This window comes from Heloderma suspectum, chromosome 7, assembly GCF_057233095.1.
Source record: "Heloderma suspectum isolate Gila_16-S chromosome 7, 16-S_ref, whole genome shotgun sequence".
Taxonomy (NCBI): domain Eukaryota; kingdom Metazoa; phylum Chordata; class Lepidosauria; order Squamata; family Helodermatidae; genus Heloderma; species Heloderma suspectum.
In genome coordinates this window covers 26,602,764-26,624,213 of record NC_139464.1, presented here as the reverse complement: position 1 = coordinate 26,624,213, position 21,450 = coordinate 26,602,764, and the positions used below count along the sequence as shown (strand labels likewise).

General features: G+C 45.9%; 1 protein-coding gene across 1 annotated transcript in view; it reads left to right on the top strand.

The window, feature by feature from the left end:
* Positions 1-20,533, top strand: part of OVCH1 (ovochymase 1) — a 67,355-nt gene extending 46,822 nt beyond the window's left edge. The window contains exons 25-34 of the mRNA XM_084811877.1: positions 1,648-1,782; positions 3,866-3,901; positions 4,995-5,219; positions 6,135-6,308; positions 7,668-7,700; positions 13,139-13,358; positions 15,037-15,200; positions 15,685-15,783; positions 18,020-18,153; positions 20,209-20,533. Coding sequence (XP_084668003.1) covers positions 1,648-1,782; positions 3,866-3,901; positions 4,995-5,219; positions 6,135-6,308; positions 7,668-7,700; positions 13,139-13,358; positions 15,037-15,200; positions 15,685-15,783; positions 18,020-18,153; positions 20,209-20,379 — 1,391 coding nt within the window. The 3' untranslated portion in view covers positions 20,380-20,533. The remainder of the gene's footprint in view (positions 1-1,647; positions 1,783-3,865; positions 3,902-4,994; positions 5,220-6,134; positions 6,309-7,667; positions 7,701-13,138; positions 13,359-15,036; positions 15,201-15,684; positions 15,784-18,019; positions 18,154-20,208) is intronic.
* Positions 20,534-21,450: the final 917 nt, after the last annotated feature.

Below are 21,450 nucleotides of genomic sequence, written 5' to 3'. Positions count from 1 at the left end.
TTCTCCATGGTGCCGCCCAGTTTATAGAATGATCTCCCCCTAGTATCCAGGAGGTGCCAACTAGAACATGTTTTAGGCACCAGTTAAAGACCCATTTCTTTACTGAGGCCTTCCGTGAATGGGTATACTGCCCAGTCAGTTTGTTTGTAATTATGTGTTATAGTACTTTTAAATTAATTTAAATGTTTTTATTATTTTATATAAATGTTTTTGTATTTTGTATTTTAATTGTATTTAATGCATATCATGATGTATCGTAATGTTTTTAATTTTCTCGTAAACCTCGTAGATATTTTTAAATATGGGCAGCAGTATATAAATCTATTAATTAATAATAATCATAATTCCTGACCATTGACTATGCTGGGGAGGGAGTAGTTTTTAGAAAACAAATGGCGGGGAAGAGAGAGTTTAAATCTCCCCCTATCCGCCTGCAGTGGTCCAGATCCAGATCCACACTTACTTTAGAGAAAAGAAGGAAAGGGTGGGTCAGCTGCATGGGATTTGTTTATAATATGCCATTTTATCCTGAGAGAACAGAGTCAAGGCTAATAAATCTTGCCGACTGATATGGGGGTATTCTCATAATTTCATAAACATGAAATGACAGCTTGGATTTTAGCCACCCTGGGGAACATAGGAAGCTGCTTATGGTGAGTTAGACCCAGTGGAGACTGGTGGCTCCAATGTCAGTGAGACAGTGAATCCACTCCAGGTTTTGGTCAGAACCAGTCATAACTCTAAAGGAGCTGCCACCAGCTTCCACTGATCATACCACTGATCCCTCCAGCTCAGTATCGTTGACACTGACTGGCACCAGCTCTCCAGGGTTCCAGATCAGAGTTTTGCCTAGCCTTACCTGAAGATGCCAGCGGCTGAACCTGGGGTACTCCCCCATGTGCTGCTTATGCATTTGGTGCTGGCTGAGTGGGATTGCCCTGAGCTTTGCATGGTTCCTCCCATTTTAGGTTTCCAGAAGAACTGCTGGAGTAGTATTCTGGTGGTGGCCATCTCCTAACATTTCACCCAGGCTGGTGGTTTAAGACTGCAATCCTATACACCGCCGATGTTGAACATCTGTCATCTTGAGGGTCAAATTCGATGTCCGAGAAGCTCTGGGAGGCTGTGTTCTGGCAGTGGGTGGGGCCAAAGGCAAAAGAGGGTGGGGCCAAAATACTAAAAATAGCAGCGTCTTTTTGCTGAAAGCTCTTACTGCCTGTAACTAAGCCTTAAGAGAGGCATTTTAGCCTTTTAGAATGGGGGGAAAACTGTGCAAAAGCCAGGAAACCACAAAATCATTGGTGGTTGGGGGAAAGGGGGGGGGGTCAGTGGAAGGGGGAGTGGCCTTCTGGGGAACTCCAGAGGGCCAGATTGGGCCAGCAAGCCTGAGGTTCCACACCCCTGCTTATATACAGTTACCCAGCAGTAAACCCTATTGAACTTGGTTGGACTTACTTTTTGAATCACTTGCCTAGGATTACACTGTTAGACTCTGTCTTGCCCAAATACTTTTATTCATGATATTGGCTCTTCTGCTTTTAAGAGGCAGCTTTTTATCACACAACATTCCAGTGTTTCCACCCAGGAAATTCAGCATAACCACAGAGACTGAGCTGTCGAACTGCCTTTTTTACATATGTCTGACAGGTAACTTCTGCAATGAATTTCCACGCTATCCTTTAAAGTTGCGAGGCCCTGTGGTGACACTGTTCTTTGCTTCGGGCACAGACACGAATGTGAAAGGTTTTGTTCTTGCCTATGGAACGCATGAAATACAGCCCAGTAAGTGGAAGACTTTCCAGGAGGCTTGGATATGGAATTAGGTGCATAGCCTGAGTGAGAGAATGTAAAAATGTTGAAGGGAAAAAAATAGGAGATGCAAATTTTTTCCTTGGAAAAAATGAATTGGGGGGAGTGAAAAGGGAAACATGCTCAGGGAAACCATTCCTTCAGTTAATTCAGCAGTTCTCAAACCCTGTGTGCCAAGAAAGAACTGGTACGGTGCTGTGTGAAGGAAATGAAATAATGTAAAGTCTCCTGTGAATCCAAAGAATCCACCCGTCACCCAGAGGGGAGGGTGTCTGTTGCATATCTGCATGGTTCATTGCTCTAGCCTTGCTTCCTTATCATCTGCTTCTGCCGGGGAGTTGTTGTGGGGAGCCGAGGGGGGGGGGGAGATAATCCTTCTATGTTGCTGCATAGGGTTTGATGGGATCGTTAAGGCTTCCCCCAAACTGACACCATCGAAATGTTTTGGACAATAACTCCCATCAGCCCCAGCCAACATGGCCAGTGGTCAAGGAAAGTGGTGGGAGTTGTAGTCCATGACATCAGGTCCATCTGCAGAGATATAGCAGAACTGCCCACTTCAAAGAAGGGTGCCCATTCTATCTCTGTATAGATCATGGTTCTAGCCTCACCGCCTTCCAGCCAGGGGGTATGTCCAGATCAATGACTCATGAAGAGAGGCAAGGGGTGGATTTCTCTTACATGTACTCTAACCTTTTCTGGGGTGTAAGTGTCAAGTGTGCCTCTATGTTTTAATGTCCCTCTCCCATAATGCTAGAAGCCAGGGTCATCCATTGTGAAGCTGAATGGTGGGAGATGCAAGACACATAAAAAGAAGTACTTCTTCACACGTTGGAGCTCACTCCACAAGATGATGCAATCACCACCAACTGAAACAGCTTTAAAAGGGATTAGATAAATTCATGGAGGATATGGCCATCGATGGCTACTCGTCATGATGGCCACATACTGCCTCCAGTGCTGGAGACAGTATGCCTCTCGATACCATTCACTGGGGAACAGCTGCAGGAGAGGACTGTTGCCCTCATGTCCTGCTTGTGGCCTGCCCATCTTCATCTGGTTGACCACTGTGGGAAACAGGATGCTAGACTAGATAAGCTTTGGGTCTGGTCCAGCAGGGCTCTTCTTAGGTCCTTATAGGAATTTTGAAGAGATTAATTTTGTTATTTTTAGTGATATGTTTCGTTGTTGGCATCTAGGCTGGGTAAAGGGTCTAAGGACTCAATCCTATGCATGGTTAGACAGAAAAAAGTCCTACCAAGGCTAGCTGGGGCATGCTGGGAATTGCAGGACTTTTTTGCGCCCTAAAAGGCTTATAACCTGCTGTAAAGTATGTGATCATCTCCTGTAATATGGGATCTGGAGCATTATTACAATTATTTCAGTTACATGTACTTAGGCTTTGTTATAGCAGAGTAAATATCTATTACATTTTCTGTGAAACTTTGGCAAACAACAACCGCAACAAAACCTAGTTCCCACGCTCTGCTATAACCTACCCTGTTTGTAACCTGTTTGTGCTCCAGAGACATTGGACTACAACTCTTATGATCCCCAGCCAGCATGGCCATTGGCCATGATGGAAGTTATAGTCCAATGCATCTAGAGGGCACCAGCTTGGGAAAGGCTACAGCAGAGCATCGGAACTGGGGGGTGGGGGGTTTTGCTGAGGTTTCACGGAAAAGGTGATGGATATTTTTATGTGCAACCCTCTACCACAAATACTGTGCTATTCTAACATTTATTTAGGGTTCCAGCCATGTCCGCATTTGTATGGTGAAATCGACTCCTTGGCATCTTTTTCATGTTATGTCATAACCTCGGTGGAGTTTTTCATCCATGGAAAATCCTTTACTTTTATAAATAGTGTGGTGGTACAGATGTGTAGCTGATTTTTTGGAATGGCAGTTCCTTGTGAATTGCTGGTTCGGGCGGAGGGGAACCTTCTTCAATTAAGTGTTCAAGCATGTGTGTCTACCTGTTGGACCACCATCATCTTTTAATTATCTCTGAAATGTAACTGTTTATCCTGATACACATTTTTTTCTCTTAAAAGGTCCAACACAAAGTAGAGTAAGAAATGCTGGTAAAGGTATGAATAGCGCTATGCCCGTTTGACAAATGTACATGAATGGTAGGCTACCAACATGCAGTTCATTTTCTAGAAAGTCTGATGTAGCAATCCTATGCTTATATACTTGGAATTAAGTCCCAGTAGATCCAGGTAAGTGTGCATAGGATTGTAGCCTAAATGTGGCTTACTTGGATAGCTAAGAAAACAGAAGGAGGTGAGCATCCAAAGTAAATCACAAAGAAGAGAAACAGGTTCTCAGGATGCTATATACATATACATACACACACACACACACACACACACATACATACATATATATATATATATATATATAAATTGTAGGAAGCCCAACCTGTTTTGGCCTTTTTCTTATTTTTAGGCCTGCTTCAGTGGGTAGAGAAATGTCTGCAGAATGTTTTCAGTGAAAGATTGTCTCCTGTGTCAATCTACTGGCGACCCAGTGTTTTTAGTTTGAACTAAAAGTAAACTGACCAGGAGCAGGGCAGGATGCCAGGCTGGTGTCAAGGGTAGGCTTGGTTGGGCACCTGCCAAGGCCCGCACCCAAGCAGGGGCCCACTGACAAAAGCCCCCTGGAGCTCCTCTTCCTTTTCACCATTGCAACCTGCTTGTTCACCTCATGCTCGCGCCGGCCCAGACAGCAGTGGTGATGTGAAGGGAGGAAGAGGAGGAGGAGGAGATGCCCCTGCCTGCTTGCTCACTAGCTCTCTGCCTGTCAAACAAGCAAGTGGTAGCAATGATGAGAAAAAGGATGAGAAGCAATAGCAGCTGATGTCACTGAAGGGGGGGCCTCATTGAGGTTGTCTTGCCCAAGGGCTCTCCAAAACCTGGAGCTCGCACTAGCAGGATGTGGGGAGTGGAATTAGTGGTGAGTGTCTCTGTGTTTGTTTATTAATATAACCATGAGCAAATGTTGTAGCTGAGAAAGGTTGGGTGCAAAAGGGTAGTCCTTGAATATGCTTGAGCATAGTAAGAATATATATCAATTGGGATCCCATCATATATATCAATTGGGACCCCATGTGTTTCTACCTGGCAACAGAGACAAGCACAATCCCAGCAAATTAATGGATGTTTCCCCCTTTTCTTTAAGCATGTCCAGTTTTGGATCTGATCCCAGCAGGAGTCGCTGAGATAGTTTCTCCAAATTACCCAGAGATTTACCCCAATTTACTGACCTGCACTTGGACAGTCTATTCTGCTTCTGGAAACAAGCTGAAAGGTGCAATCAGAGATCTTGCAACAGAGGACAGTAAGGACTGTATATGGGACTCCCTAAGCATTTACGATGGACCAGATCAACATTCAGTCTTGCTTGGTATGTTGGTGTGTACGTAGTAATTCTCCATCTTTGTATACCAAAGGATGTTGCTCTGTGTAGGGCTGCTTTTCTGCTTTTTATCACCTGTAATCGGAAGAACCAAATGGAGGATTAAGCATGCCCTGTTTGCAAGCTAGGGAACGGTGCTTCTTCACTGTTCTTTGGCCAGGACAATTCTTTGAACTAGAAATTCCCAGAATGAGGCCCGAGATCTTACATTCTGCAAGGGAGTTCTCCCATCCAAAAATGCATACAAAAATGCAAAGCAAGTACAATGAATTGCAGCCCTTCGCTGTGTGTAGGGATGGGGGAGAAATCCGTTCAGTTCACATTTTGCTGTTTTGGATTGAACTCCGGTTGTCCTTTGAAATTTTGCAAGGGAGTTCTCCTATCCAAAAATGCATATGAAGATGTGTGTATTAGGGGGAAGTGCACACAAAAATGCATGCATTTGTCAAAATAATGGTTGAAAATGCATTATATTAGGAAAATTACTTGCAAAAACGAGATACTATGGACAAAATTGCATACAAAAGTACATGTATTCAGAAAAATGCCTATGAATGTTCATGTGAACTTTGAGAATTTTTTTAAAGTTCAGGAAGAATTGAACTTAAGAGTGGAACAATGAGAAACTGCAAGAAACTTACACTGAAAGGTTTGTCCATACCTACTGCACAGTGCGTGTGTTTACATGCTTTAACCATGGGCCATTGAAAGCCTGGGCATTTGTGTTGGTTTTCTGCTTTACATCAGCTAATGGTAGTGCATGTCATGGGGTCAGGAGACATGCAATATTCTCCATCCCAAGTCTTCTTTGCACTCCTTCCTGTTACAGCTTGTGGACAGAGAAGAGTCGCCATAGCAATCTTCTCTGTACGCAAGCAGTGCTTTATCTCTCGTGTTTGGCAGGGAGATTATGTGGCCGAAGAAGGAATCTTCAAGTATTTTCGAGCGGCAGCTACTTGACAGTGCGTTTTGAAACAGATGGCTCAGTCGGGGCCCAGGGGTTCCAGATCTTGTTTGAAGAGGTGAACCGAGGACCAGCTCAGAGAAGCAAGAATGGGATAGAACTCAACAGTCAATGTAATTTAAAACTGGGAATCATCCATCTTCTATAGACCCCCACACTTCCTGATAGTTCCCTCTGTGTTGTTGCTTACTTGTTAGGGGTGCAATCCTATGCATGTTGAGGCAGAAAAAATGTCCTACAACTCCCAGCATGCCCCAGCCAGCCATGGCTGCCTGGGTAATGCTGGGAGTTGTAGGACTCTTTTCTGTCTAAACGTGCATAGGATTGCGCCCTTAAAATATTTATAGGCCACCTTTTAGGGCACTACCCTCACAGATCAGGAATTCAAAAACTAACAGTAGCAACAGCAGAAAACAAAACACAGTAGAACAGTATTATGGAAAGGTGGCCTGGAACAGGTATGTTTTTAAGGCCCAGTTGAAGGCCTGCACTGTAATACTGTTATGTTCGTGTGCCAAATGTGGTCATATTAAGGGTGTTTTTGGAATTGCTGAGCAGCATGAATGCACAGATTTGTTGCACCAGATCCAGACGTCTACCCTCGAGGGTGGGGAGCAGTTCATTTTGGCTTCAACCCTATGCACACGTACATAAGAAGAGTTCAACCCTGGGACTTGGTTCTGAGTAGATACACATAGGATCACACTCTTCCTCAGCATTATATCCGCCTTTCTCGGGCTTGGGATGTTGTTGAAAGGCAATACCCATCATCCCCAATCACTAGCCATGCTAGCTGGGGACAATGTGACTTGTAGTCCAGTGACACCCGGGGACCCAAAGTTGGAAGAGTCTATAAGTTGGTCTATATGAGCATCCGATTATTCTCCCAGCTCAGAAAACTATTGCAATGGCCGCAGGAGGTATGGCCCCGTGACTCCTGTTGGATAGTACCTGTGATGAACGACACAGCTTCCCTTCTCCCCACTTCACCATGGACTTGAATCCAATGGGTTGTATCCAATGTTAGTCTAAGTTAAACCCCATTATTTTCAATGGGTCTACTCTAATAGGACTAGCATTGGATACAACCAAGATCTGGGCTGTTTTATGAGACTTCTAAAAACGTTTTAACTTTACTTTAAAAAACAACAACACCTCGGTCCAAACCACTTTAGAGGCTGAGTGCACACAATACCCCCCTCCGCACCAGCACAGGCGCACGTGTGCCTCTTTCCCTCTCCTGTCTTACTGTCCCTTTATACCATAGTTAGTAGCAATGGTACTATCTCATAGAATGCTTGGGGCGGTGGGGAGTTAACTTCTTGAAATTATGAAAGAAAACACTTCATGACTAGTAGGAGGCCCCTTTGGAAGATTTGTCTGGACAGGATGCTTACAGAATAATAATCATAATCATAATCATAATCATAATCATAATCATAGTAGCTGATATCATTTCTCTCCTCTTTCAGGTTCACCTGGCAAACTAATTGCCTCTGAAGAAAGTAAATACCATTCCACAAATGCATATTGTAAGCTGGGTGGGGGTGGGGTGGGGGCTTGGCAGGGGTGGACTGGAGATGGGTTTGGCCTAGCGCATTCTTTGTTAGGTAAACTAGAGGTAATACGTTGCTATGGTAACTAGATACTTAGTCAACTGCTTCTCGATGTAGGAAGGGGGGGGATCTACATAAATCTTCCCCTTCATGGATCACTGCCTTGTTGTGATGAAGGGGCTTGAGTAACTCAGTGAAGCCATAAGCTATGCCGTGCAGGGCCACCCAAGACGGACAGGTCATGGCAGAGAGTTCTGACAAAATGTGGTCCACTGGAGAAGGAAATGGCAACCCACTCCAGTATTCTTGCCAAGAAAACCCCAGGGAACGTATCACAAGGCTAAAAGATATGACGCTGGAAGATGAGCCCCTCAGGTCGGAAGGTGTCCAATATGCTACTGGGGAAGAGCAGAGGGTATTTCCAAGTAGCGCCAGAAAGAGTGAAGCGGCTGGGCCAAACCCGAAAGGACACTCAGCTGTGGATGTGTCTGGCGGTGAAAAGAAAATCCGATGCTGTAAAGAACAATATTGTTTAGGAACCTGGAATGTCAGATCAATGAATCAAGGTAAGCTGGAGGTGGTCAAACATGAGATGGCAAGATTGAACATCGACATCTTGGGAATCAGCGAACTAAAATGGACAGGCATGGGCGAATTTAATTCAGGTGACCATCATATCTACTATTGTGGGCAAGAATCCCTTAGAAGAAATGGAGTAGCACTCATAGTCAACAAAAGGGTGGGAAAAGCAGTACTGGGGTACAATCTTAAAAATGATAGAATGATCTCAGTACGAATCCAAGGCAAACCATTCAACATCACAGTAATTCAAGTCTATGCCCCAACCACTGAGGCCGAAGAAGCTGAGGTTGATCGGTTCTATGAAGACCTACAACACCTTCTAGAACTAACACCAAAAAAAAGATGTCCTCTTCATCATAGGGGATTGGAATGCTAAAGTAGGAAGTCAAGAAATCACCGGGATAACAGGCAGGCATGGCCTTGGTGTACAAAATGAAGCAGGACAAAAGCTAATAGAGTTTTGCCAAGAGAACATGCTGATCATAGCAAACACTCTTTTCCAACAGCACAAGAGGCGACTCTACACATGGACGTCACCAGATGGTCAATATCGAAATCAGATTGATTATGTCCTTTGCAGCCAAAGATGGAGAAGCTCCATACAGTCAGTCAAAACAAGACCTGGAGCTGACTGTGGCTCAGATCATGAGCTGCTTCTTGCAAAATTTCGGCTTAAATTGAAGAACGTCGGGAAAACCACTAAACCATACAGGTATGACCTAAATCATATCCCTGATGAATATACAGTGGAGGTGACAAATAGATTTCAGGGATTAGACCTGATAGACAGAGTGCCTGAGGAACTATGGACGGAGGTCCGTAACATTGTTGAGGAGGCAGCAACGAAATCCGTCCCAAAGAAAAAGAAATGCAAGAAAGCCAAGTGGCTGTCTGATGAGGCTTTACAAGTAGCTCACGAAAGAAGGGAAGCGAAAAGCAAGGGAGAAAGGGGAAGATATACCCAACTGAATGCAGAGTTCCAGAGAATAGCAAGGAGAGACAAGAAGGCCTTCTTAAATGAACAATGCAAAGAAATCGAGGAAAACAACAGAATGGGAAAGACTAGAGATCTCTTCAAGAAAATTGGAGATCTCAAGGGAACGTTTTGTGCAAAGACGGGCATGATAAAGGACAAAGAAGGCAGGGACCTAACAGAAGCAGATGAGATTAAGAAGAGGTGGCAAGAATACACAGAAGAACTATACAGGAAAGATCTGAATGTCCCTGATAGCCATGATAGTGCGGTCACTGAACTTGAGCCGGACATCCTAGAGAGTGAAGTCAAGTGGGCCTTAGGAAGCATTAGTAACAACAAAGCTAGCGGAGATGACAGTCTTCCAGCTGAGCTATTTAAAATCCTAAAAGATGATGCTGTTAAAGTGCTGCATTCAATATGCCAACAAATCTGGAACACTCAACAGTGGCCACAAGACTGGAAAAGGTCAGTTTACATTCCAATTCCAAAGAAGGGCAACGCCAAAGAGTGTTCAAACTACCGCACAATTGCGCTCATTTCACATGCCAGCAAGGTGATGCTCAAAATCCTACAAGCTAGGCTTCAGCAGTATGCGAACTGAGAACTACCGGAAGTACAAGCTGGGTTTAGAAGAGGCAGAGGAACTAGAGATCAAATCGCCAACATTCGCTGCATCATGGAGAAAGCAAGAGAATTCCAGAAAAACGTCTATTTCTGCTTCATTGACTACGCTAAAGCCTTTGATTGTGTGGATCACAACAAACTGTGGCAAATTCTTAAAGTGATGGGAGTACCAGACCACCTTACCTGTCTCCTGAGAAACCTGTACGAGGGTCAAGAAGCAACAGTAAGAACCAGACATGGAACAACCGATTGGTTCAAAATTGGGAAAGGAGTATGACAAGGCTGCATATTGTCACCCTGCTTATTTAACTTATATGCAGAGTACATCATGAGAAATGCCGGGTTGGATGAATCAGAGGTCGGAATTTAGATTGCCGGGAGAATTATCAACAACCTCTGATATGCAGACGATACCACCCTAATGGCAGAAAGTGAAGAGGATCTAAAGAGCCTCTTGTTGAGGGTGAAAGAGGAGAGTGCAAAAGCTGGTTTGAAACTCAACATTAAAAAAACTAAGATCATGGCATCTGGCCCTATCACTTCCTGGCATATAGAAGGGGAAGAAATGGAAGCAGTGACAGATTTTACTTTCTTGGGCTCCAAGATCACCGCGGATGGTGACTGTAGCCATGAAATTAAAAGACGCTTGCTCCTTGGGAGGAAAGCTATGGCCAACCTAGACAGCATAGTAAGAAGCAGAGACATCACCTTGCCGACAAAGGTCCGTCTAATCAAAGCTATGGTTTTCCCAGTAGTAATGTATGGCTGTGAGAGCTGGACTATAAGGAAGGCTGAGCGCCGAAGAATTGATGCTTTCGAACTGTGGTGCTGGAGAAGACTCTTACGAGTCCCCTGGACTGCAAGGAGGTCAAATCAGTCCATCCTAAAGGAAATCAACCCTGAGTGCTCATTGGAAGGACAGATAATGAAGCTGAAGCGCCAATATTTTGGCCACCTAATGCGAAGAGAAAACTCCCTGGAAAAGACCCTGATGCTGGGAAAGACTGAAGGCAAAAGGAGAAGGGGACGGCAGAGGATGAGATGGCTAGATAGCATCAGGGATGCAATGAATATGAACTTGAGCACGCTCCGGGAGAGAGCGCAGGACAGGAAGGCCTGGCGTGCTATGGTCCATGGGGTCACGAAGAGTCGGACACGACTGAACGACTGAACAACAACAACAACATAAATCTTATCTCCTCCCTCCCATCCCCAGCTAAGGATGTTGTAGTCCAGGTTCCTTATGTGAAGAGAAAGGGTCAGTTTGAAGCAGATTGAGAACCGGTGCAGAGTGCTGAGTTTTGGACTCTGGGTGCATCTTAGGGTGCCGGCTGTCTCCCTGGTGATCTGATGTGGGAGCCGTGGACAGTGGCTGCCTCCTGGAGTATTTAAGCAGTGTGCTTCTATCTATGCTCAACCTCTCTATTTGTAAATAAGCAGAAAAATACAAAACTAAAGGTGGGTTGAAAACCACTCTGCATTTTGTGGGTCTGTTTGTCCCCCATGCAAATGAGGAGTGTGTTTTTGCAGCTTGGTTGCTGGAGGGAGAAATTTCCCAGAACACTTTGAGGCCAGGGCTCACTTTACCTTAGCGGACTTTATGAGGTGGATGCGGGGCTTTCCTCCCTTTTTCTGCACATAAAGTCACAACTCCTAGTTTCTTGCCCTTGCCATATTTCCCCTTTTTTTGGCACTTATAAAAGGAGTCCTGTGGCCCTTCATACCTGGGTGTTTTCTTTCCCTTTTTGTGCAGTTAAAAAAGAGGGTCCTTGTGATTCTCCTCAGCTTCCCAACCCTATCACATTTCCAGGTGGAGTGTCCATGTGCCACATAGCGTGGTTTCCATAGACACTCTAGGAAATGTGATGGGACTGGGAAGCTACGGAGAGCTGGAAGGCTGTCTTTGGAGCGCACAAAGAGGGGATATTGTGAGGCTAAGAAACAAGGAGAGCGGCAAGGTGTTCTTCCTAGGCGCAGGAAAGTGTGTGTGTGTGTGTGTGTGTTGGGGGGACGACCCTTGCCCATGTCATAAGTTACCTAAGATAAAGGCACTCCTCCCCTTGAAGTTTCCAGGAAATTTCTCCCATGTCATAAGACTTCAGGAGCATTTTGTCGTCCCTGCGCATCAATTGCTAAAAAAAAAAGCTGGGCAAAAATGTTTGGCCCAGCACTGTAGAAAATGTGAATATGCCTCCAGTGACCTTCTTCCAAAGTCAACTCACCCTGATGAAGGGTGTTTCTCCACCAGCCTGAAATCCTGCATTTAAAAAGGGGCTTTCTGCTTCCTTTTTAAATGCAGGATCACAACTGACTCCGGTTACACGTGCTCCCTTCCCCCCCTTCCCCCCCCCCCGTATCTGAGTCTTCCATTCTCTTTCATTGATCTCATGCCTCTTCTTGCTGCTTTTCCTCTTTTCACTGCGGGAACTCAAGCGGAACACAAGGGGGTAGTTTGATAGCTCATTATCTGCGATCTATTTAAAAACGGAACAAAGGGCATTTAGTGCAGGAGATGCCTGGGATAATCACAGTGTCATGTAAAGAGCCCGCAAACTTCCATAAAGGAGTGACCTCAATCACAGTATAAAAGCCGGTGTGAAGGAGGCTGAAGAACTGCACTCCTGAAACTTCTCACCACTTGGAACGTTGGAGTATATGTAACAATATATTGTTTTTTCCCTTCCCTGCCCTTTAGCAGTTCTTGTGCAAATCCGTGTTTCCTTCCTTCCTTCCTTCCTTCCTTCCTTCCTTCCTTCCTTCCCTATACTTTGCACAGAACACATGGAATAAACCTGTGCCTGGCCTGCTAGAAATAATTCTTGGTTCACACCTAAATGTAGTTGAGCAATCTTGTAGATGTGCGCAGCCAACAATCCATGCAATCCACACCGCACGCTGTATATCTCCATCAATGAGCAAATAGAGGTTGTATATTGATGACAGCTCTGGCCTGATCGCAGGTATGATTCTCCCCTAAGGTACTGAAAAGCGGCACCTTTCGGGCCCTACTCCCAGGGCCCACTTGCCTTCAGAAACGCAGTATCCCTTGGAATCCCTCCAGCTGCTCTGTGCTGGGCTGAGAGTGTTAGCAGCCAAGAGGCAGTGCACGGCCTTAGATTTGGGTAGAGCCCACTGGCTTATGAAATGATGGGACATGTGCTAGAGTGCTTCTGGAATGACTAACAACCGGAACTTCTGATTGCAGGAGAATGTGGGATGCCCATGGAGGACCCGTTCTCCATGGAAGAAATGTCTGAAAATAACTCCGGTGGAGAGCAGAGCAAGCTGGGAGTGGCCGGTGGCACCTTCGGGAGTCCAGCATTCTGGCCATGGCTTGTGAGCCTGCAGTTTGAGAACAAACACTTCTGTGAAGGAACCTTGATCGAGGATAGCTGGGTCCTGGCAGCCGGACACTGTAACGTTAGGTAGGGCACGTGCTGGAGTTGCTTCTGTAAGAACTGTATACCCGGAAGCCTCGTGGGGATGGCCCAAGACATTTCACTGTCTGAGGCAAAGGACAACATGGTGCCTCATCCTCCATCTGGCATACAGAAGCTGACTGGACTGGCAGTTGAATTTTACCTCAACACTGATGATGGGATAGTGTCCTGCATGGCACCTGAGGACGGCAGGCTAGCTTAGTCAGTGCAGGACAGGCCATGTGGCACACACAGCTCAGTTCTCCAACAGAAAGGAATGGCCAGTGGGTGGCCTCTACTGCCACCCGGTACCTGCCGCCTGAAGTAGTTGCATGACTCTGCTTAACGATAGGGCCGGCCCTGAAATCTAAGGACATGTACTGCATTTTCAAAGCTGAACCGGCAGAGGCGTCCTTCATGGGAATGATCCTTGGCTGGAAAATCTATTACAGAGGTGGGCAACCTGGTGCCCTCCAGATGTGGTGTCAGTTTGATGAAAATGTTGATCCAGTGTGCGGCTGCTGTAAAGAAGACAAACTCCATGTTAAGCATAATTAGGAAAGGAACTGAGAATAAAACTGCCAATATCATACTGCCCTTGTATAAATCTATGAGGCAACAACACTTAGAATACTGTGTACAGTTCTGGTCACCACACCTAAAAAAAGATATTGTAGAGCTGGGAAAAGTGCAGAAAAGGGTAACTAAAATGATCAAGGGGCTGGAGCATCTCCCCTAAGAGGGAAGGTTACAACAGCTGGGATTGATTAGCTTGGAAAAAAGGAGGGTGAGGGGAGATAGAGGAGTACAGAATTATGCATGGTGTGGAGAATGTGGATAGGGAGACATTTTTCTCCCTCTCTCATAATACTAGAATCCAGGGTCATCCCATGAAGCTGAGTGGTGGGAGATTCAGCACAGATAAAAGGAAGTGCTTCTTCACACGGTGCATAGTTCCTTACCTCAGGACGTAGTGATGGCCACCAATTTGAATGGCCCTTCAAAAGGGGCTTGGATAAATTCCTGGAGGAAAAGGCTATCAATGCCTACAAGTCCTGATGGCTCTATGCTGCCTCCAGTATCAGAGGCAATTATTCCTATATTCACCAGTTGCTGGGGAACATGGGCAGGATGGTGCTACTGCACTCATGTCCTGTTCGTGGGTTTCCTGTCTTCAGCTGGTTGGCCACTTGTGAACAGAATGCTGGACTGGATGGACTCTTGGTCTGATCCAGCATGGCAATTCTTATATTCTTCTGTTTTGACTACAACTGCCATCAGCAGCTGGCATGGTCAGTGGTCAGGGTTTATGTTAGTTGTAGTCCAAAACATATGGAGGGCCCTGGATCACCTGCCCCTGATCTAACATGCTGCTGCCCCTGATTGCTGCTGGCATCGTCTTCTAAACCAGCCACATAGGGTTCCTGGCTGCTCTGTGGAAGCTCCCTAACAGGAGGGTGAGGTTATGTAGATAATGTGCACCATTTTTGTTGACATAAGGAAGAGACAATGTTGGCATAATCAATGTTTAGTATTCTGCTGTTGATTTCCCCCCCTTGTGAAACTTAAAATTAAATGTTAATTAATATTAAAATTAATATGTAATTAATAAAATCAATACAAAATTGAATAACAACAAAAGACTACATGTATTTGTCAGCCAAAAGTTGTCTCTCTCTTTTAGTGCGGAGACAGACAGAGTTGTCCTAGGAATCAGCTTTCTGTTGCCCAGTGCAAAAGGCGGCACCCAGGCCCTTGTGAAAGCTGTGCACCTCCATGCCAACTTCAGTGGTTTTCCTTCCAGCAATGACCTTACTCTCTTGGAACTGGAGAAACCCATCCAGTCAGGTACCATAATAGCAAAGGGGTGGGGGCTGGAGCAAAAATTTTCTGATACAAGAGCTCTGTCTACAACTGACATGGGATGCAGCTTGACCTGCCAAGGGGTTGATCCAGAGCTTTGCTACACTGGAGACCTTGTGGCCACAATCAAACCCAAGTTGTTGTAACTAAGGTCCATTGAAAGCAAAAGAATGGGACAGAGTAGTGATGATGTCCCACTTAAGCTCTGTTGGTTTCAATGGGACTTTCGCTTGTGCAAACAGACTCATTGAAAAGCTGTGTGTGTGTGTGTGTGTGTGTGTGTGTTAACGTGAAAGGTTTATCTGAACTGTGAGGGCTGCTTCACACAAGCAAGTTACTGCTTCAAGCTGAAGTCCTCACATGTGTGATTCGTCCGTTCCCTGCATGAACTGGGGACTGTCTCCTTGTGGTTTCTTTTATGAAGTCCAGGAGGTCACAGCAGTCCAATGCTCTTGTTTTTCTCATTCAGGAGACAGCACAGCAGCCATCTGTTTGCCTGCGCAGGATGAAGAACTGGATGCTGATGCAAAGTGCTTGACCACAGGATGGGGTGCAACGGAAGGAGGCGGTAAGTACAGGCCAGTCTTCCTACATAACGGAGTGAATACGTATGTTAAATGGGCTTTACTTTAACAACAAAATGTTGCAGTGCAGAGTCCTGCTGCTCAGGATTCCAGCCACTTCCTTCTGCCTGTCCCCCCAAGAGTGAGCGTGCTCACTCCTCACTGGGCTGTTCTTGAGATCCCTCCCCCTTAGGGTTTTTTCCTAAATATTTCTGTGCAAACCTGCTGATGCCACTCTCTTGTTTGTGGGTGGGGCAGTTTTGGCTACATAAGCAACGGCACTCAGCAGCCTGAACATCGGAAACAGAGGAACTTATTCCCAAATTGTGTGCTGGGGGAGAACTGCTTGTGTGGAACAAATATGGCTGACAGGGACCATTGTTGAACCATCATGTGTTGTGCAGAACTGTGAAAATGACTAATGGGTCCTGGGATAAGCACCAAGTCAGCCCTACTCCAAAATGAAAGTACCTTTTAGCTTTGAGATTTAAACATAGCTTGAAACAAAATGACATGCCTTGCTGGGCCAAAGGCACTCGCCTATCCTAGGAATATTTCAGCATAGTACTCACTAAGAACACAGAACACTGCTCTCTGAATTTGTGCTAAGTTGCTGACAAAGATGCCTTGACTTCAGAATTTAGGATGGGTAGATCAAGGGGAGTTAACCCTGTTTGGCAAAGCTGGTGGAGGTTTGCAAAAGGCTCCAGAAGATGTTTGTGGGCACATTCTATGTATATATCTTATGGTGAGAGGGGAGAGTCTAGACTCTGAATTCCTGATACAGAAATACGCCTTCTATAGAGGCCCCTGACTTGTATTGTGCAGAAAAGGGCAACCGGGGGTCTGTTTCCATGAACGATTTACTCTGAATTGGCAACATGTAGAGGTCATTAGGGATACATGATGTTGTGGCCATCCAGCAGCCACCCGGAGCTTATCAGGGAAAAACGGGATTTCCTGAGGCTGCTTAAAGTCTGATTCTTCTCCTGAAGTCAGTTTCTCCCTGGTATAGTTGCTGTGTGCCTGAATCCCTGCATTGACCTCGGGTATGCCAGCCCTGCCCAGGGGTGTGCCTTTCACTGTGACCTGGGTCAAGGGATGTTTCCTGTGTGTTTCCTGTCCCTGCACAAAGCCATTAGTGTCTCCTCAGAAGTAACTCCCATTGTGGTCAATGGTTTCTTTATTGCCTTAGGAAGTAACTAAGTCCTAGCATTGTTATAAAGATCCTGCATAGTATCGGTTTGTTTAGAAAGGGAGCTGGTTTCCCATCCCTGTGTTCTCCCCCTGCTCTTTCCCAACACAAGCATATGTGTGTCTACTCAGAAGTAGCACCCATTGTGTTCAAGGAGGCTTGGGGCTTGTTGGGAGGCTTGTCTTACAAATGTGCACAAGGGGAAGTAACTACTTCGCACCTTTCTTATGGAGCCTGGGGCAGGGGGGAGCCTCTCTTATTGGTTGAGCGGCCCCTGACATTTACTCCAACCCCCCCAACCCGGAAGTAAGCTATGTGAAGCCACTTAGAATGGGGCGATGTACACCCTCGTGGAGCCTTGCCCAGACCAAAAGCAGCTCCTACAAAAATGTGGGTGAGCTACTCCTCCCGTTGTCGTGGAAACAGGGCCCAAAATAATCAAAGGGCTGGAACAACTCCCCTATAAGGAAAGGTTACAATACCTGGGACTGTTTCACTTAGGGAAAAAAAGTAATTATGGGAAGGCATACAAAATTATGCAGGGTGTGGAGAAAGTGGATAGGGGGATGTTTTTCTTCCTCTCCCATAAAGCTAGAACCCAGGGTCAGCCCATGAGGCTGAATAGTGGGACAGGCCAAAGGAGGTACTTCTTCACACATGGTTAAATTATGGAATTCGTTTCCATAAGATGTAGTGATGGCCATCAATTTGGACAGATTTAAAAGGGGCTTAGACAAATTCATGGAGGAGAAGGCTATCCATGGCTATGTGCTCCCTCCAATACCAGAGGCAGTGTGCCTCTGTACACCAGCTGCAGGGGAGCGCAAGCAGGAGGGCGCTCTTGCACTCCTGTCCTGCTTGTGTGCTTCCCACAGGCAGCTGGTTGGCTGCTGTTCAATGTAATACTGGACTAGATTGGTCTGATTCAGCAGGGCTCTTCTTATGTTCTTACTTGGACACCAACAATGTCTTTGTTGACATCAGTTTCATAACTGTTCCATTTGCCACAATTAAGTCTATCAAAACTCCTTCCTTTTTTTCATCAGAGGATGAAGTATCCATAAAGCTGCAGCAAACACAAACGTTGCTCCTCACAAATGAAGCCTGTGCCAAATACTGGGGTGAAGATATTAAAAATACCAATATCTGCGGAGGAGCTGTTGGGTCGACATCTTGTGCTGTATGTAACCGGTGTGGGATGTTCTCATTAAATCAGTAGTGTAGTGGCAAAGTCAGAAGTGCAGGGTCGCAGCCACGCCCCCTCGCAGCCACGCCCCCTTCTGCGATTGTACAACCTTGTAAGATATACAGCCTTCAACTGGGATCCAAAAACAGTGCAGCTGAGAGTAAGGTGATGGTATTTCAATTGGATGTCTGAGAAAAAATGCAGGGGTGTTAACATCTTTTTCACCCACCCACTCACTCACAAACATTTTAGGTTTTCAAAATATGATACTCTATGGAAGCTTCACCCTCTCAACTCAGCCCGCATGGACAGATCCCTTGCACACTCCTGTAGCGCCCCAACATTACCCATTAGCCTTCCCTAAGTTACTTCATTATATCTCCCCACTCCCCCTCCAACAGAAATGTCCACACACCCAGGTGGATTGAACCACGCCCACACACACACACAGAGTGGTGTAGTGGTAACTTTGGAAATGCAGGAGCTCATCGTGCCAGTCTCCAAGGGCAGTCCAAAAATTTCAGGCAGCTGTGTCTATCCGTATCAACAAACCAGTTCTAGGAATTTTCGTCTTCACCAGGAGCACGTCTTTGGTAAAGCACATAGGTCTTAATTGCCCATTCCAGACCAAGTCATCCCAAAGACTTTGCATTCCAACATGGAACAAGGTATTGTTGCTTGGGAAATTCATTCCCCCCACAGTTACAGTGAGGATCGCAGCTAAGCTCAGAGGGATCGGAATTCTGAGGGGGGTGGCAGATGACATCAGAGTCTCTGCTACTGAGAAAGTGCCAGGGCTGCATCACTGCGAGTCCTGCCTCCACTACACCACTGCATTAAATGGGCAGAAAGGGAGCCTCATATTTGGTGACTGTAGTTAGATGCGGAGACCTTTGCAGCTGTCGGTGGTACTGAGAGGTTTTTTGCATGGTATCAATCAGAGATATTGAAGGCATTAGGCAGGGCCTGTGTCAAGGGTAGGCACAGTCAGGCACCTGCTGAGGGCCCACACCCAGCAGGGGCCCACTGACAAGAGCCCCTTTGCATTTCCCCTCCTCTCCACCATCGCAACCTGCTTGTTCACCTGCCTCTTGCTCTGGCACAGACAACAGGGGTGGTGAGGAGGAGGAGCAGTGGATGCCACTGCCAACTTGCTCACTGGCTCTCTGCCTCTCAAGCAGGAAGTGGTAGGAGCTATGATGAGGAAAAGAAGGAGGAGCACGAGAAGCTGGTGACAACGGCAGTGAGAAGGCAGGCTCCCTGACGGAGGGGGCCCACGGAGGGGGCCTTGCCCAAGGGCCCTCCGAAAGCTGGAGCCAGCCCTGAGGACAGGAAATGCAAGAGGCCGCCTTCTGCCAAGTCAGACCGCTGGCCCATTTCACTCAGCATCATCTACGCTGATTGGCAGCAGTTCTCCAGGGTCTGCTAGGGACCGAATGCCGAAGTCGGTGCTTTTCTGTTGCGCTACAGCCCTTCCCGTAAGGTTACAGGGATCAAGATGTGAAACCTGCAAATCCAAAGAATGTGATGTGTCCAAGTATCATTTGAAATCAATAGGACGGTCATGTTTAAGTTTCAGAGATTGCAGTTCTTAAGTGTGCATACTTGGGAATATTGCATAGAAGTCTATGGGACTTGCTTCTAGAGTAACATGGTTAGGGTCAGGCAGTTAGTCCAGAATATCAGATGGCTCTTTCTACACTGCACACCCCAATTTTCCTAACTTGCTCTGAGTTGCGCCCAGGACTTCAAATACTAGGTAATGTAGGTGTTGGAAACCTTGCAACCATATGTTCAGCCTTTCCCAACATGGTGCTCTCCAAATGGGTTGGACTGCAACTCCCATCATTCCCAGCCAGCATGGCCATTGGCTGGCAATGATAGGAATTGCAGTCCTACACATCTGGAGGGTGCCAAGTTGAGGAAGGCTGGACCATAACATTGACTACGGGTTGATTGTCAGCTGGTGCTTTAGCCATAGTACTATGTTTTGTGGCTGGAAACACATATGTCTCTCTCCTCTTCCTACTCCCGTCCCCTGACAAATAGTTGCAGAGAGGTTCTGGAGCGCCGCTGATGTGCAAGGTTGCTGGACGTTACAAGCTCGTTGGTGTTGTAAGCTGGTCTAGCGACGACTGTGCTCCGGAGTTGCCAACAGTCTACACACGGATTTCTGCTTACAGGATGTGGATTTCAACAGTCACTAATGGAAAATTGTAATGGAGAGGATCCTTACTTCTTTACTTTTCTTTTTCTTAATGGGTGGGGTATGTGAAATGCCCAAGAGAACGCTTTTCATGATGCAAAAAGGTCCTGCAATCTGCCTTTCCGTGAACTTCCAAATGTTAGTGGGGAGATGATGATCATCTCTCCTAAAAAAAAAAAAAAGAAGTAGAATAACATGAGGGTGCAATCCTATGCGTGTTTAGACAGAGAAAAGTCCTACAGCTCCCAGCATTCCCCAGCCAGCCATGTTGTAGGTCTTTTCTCTGTCTAAACATGCATAGGATTGCACCCTAAAAGTACTTATTTAAGTGCCCCAAAAGAGAAAACCTCCCTGAAAAATGTATATGCTGCTTCTCTTTCGTTCCAAATTATTATGTGTTATGCTGATCTGGCTCTAATGAAGCCCGTGGGTGTTTGCTATTTGATTTGTGCTATTTTACTCCCAGTTCTAATGTTTTAGGAAAGCATTAAAGTAGGTTCCCATTGTTATTGTACCGCGGGAGGAAATATTCTTAAAAGAACAGCAGCAGCAGGGCTGGTGAAACCCCGTGTTTATCTAGTTATATTTTCTACCAGCATCTTCCCTAATGACTTGTTGTGCAGTAGCAAACTCAAAAATAAAAAAGTGTCGACATTGATGTATTTTTATCTGTCTCTTTCTAGCTTGTTCAAATCTAGAGGCTAAAAATGCTAAAAATTTCAGAACTGCTCTCAGAGGTGTATGGAAACCACAACTCTTGTCCAAAATGGGACAATTGGAGGATGAATACAGGGCCATCTCCAGAGGGTGGTGAGGCTAGGCACTTTTCCAGGGCTCAGAATCTAGCATAAGCTCCACCATTTTGACAGCATGGCTATTCTTGGTTTGCAAGAAAGACCCGAGAAGATATTCAGTTTCAAAACCCTGCATGGCCTTTCTCTTCCAAACTAAAGGGATCTCTCTTAAGGTGCCTTGCTTGAGGGGAACCCAAAAGCTTAGATGCAGCACTGGGAATATATCTTCACACCCTGTGGATCTACAGTTGTTATTTTCCCTACTGGTGAGAGATCCCATTTTACTCTTCT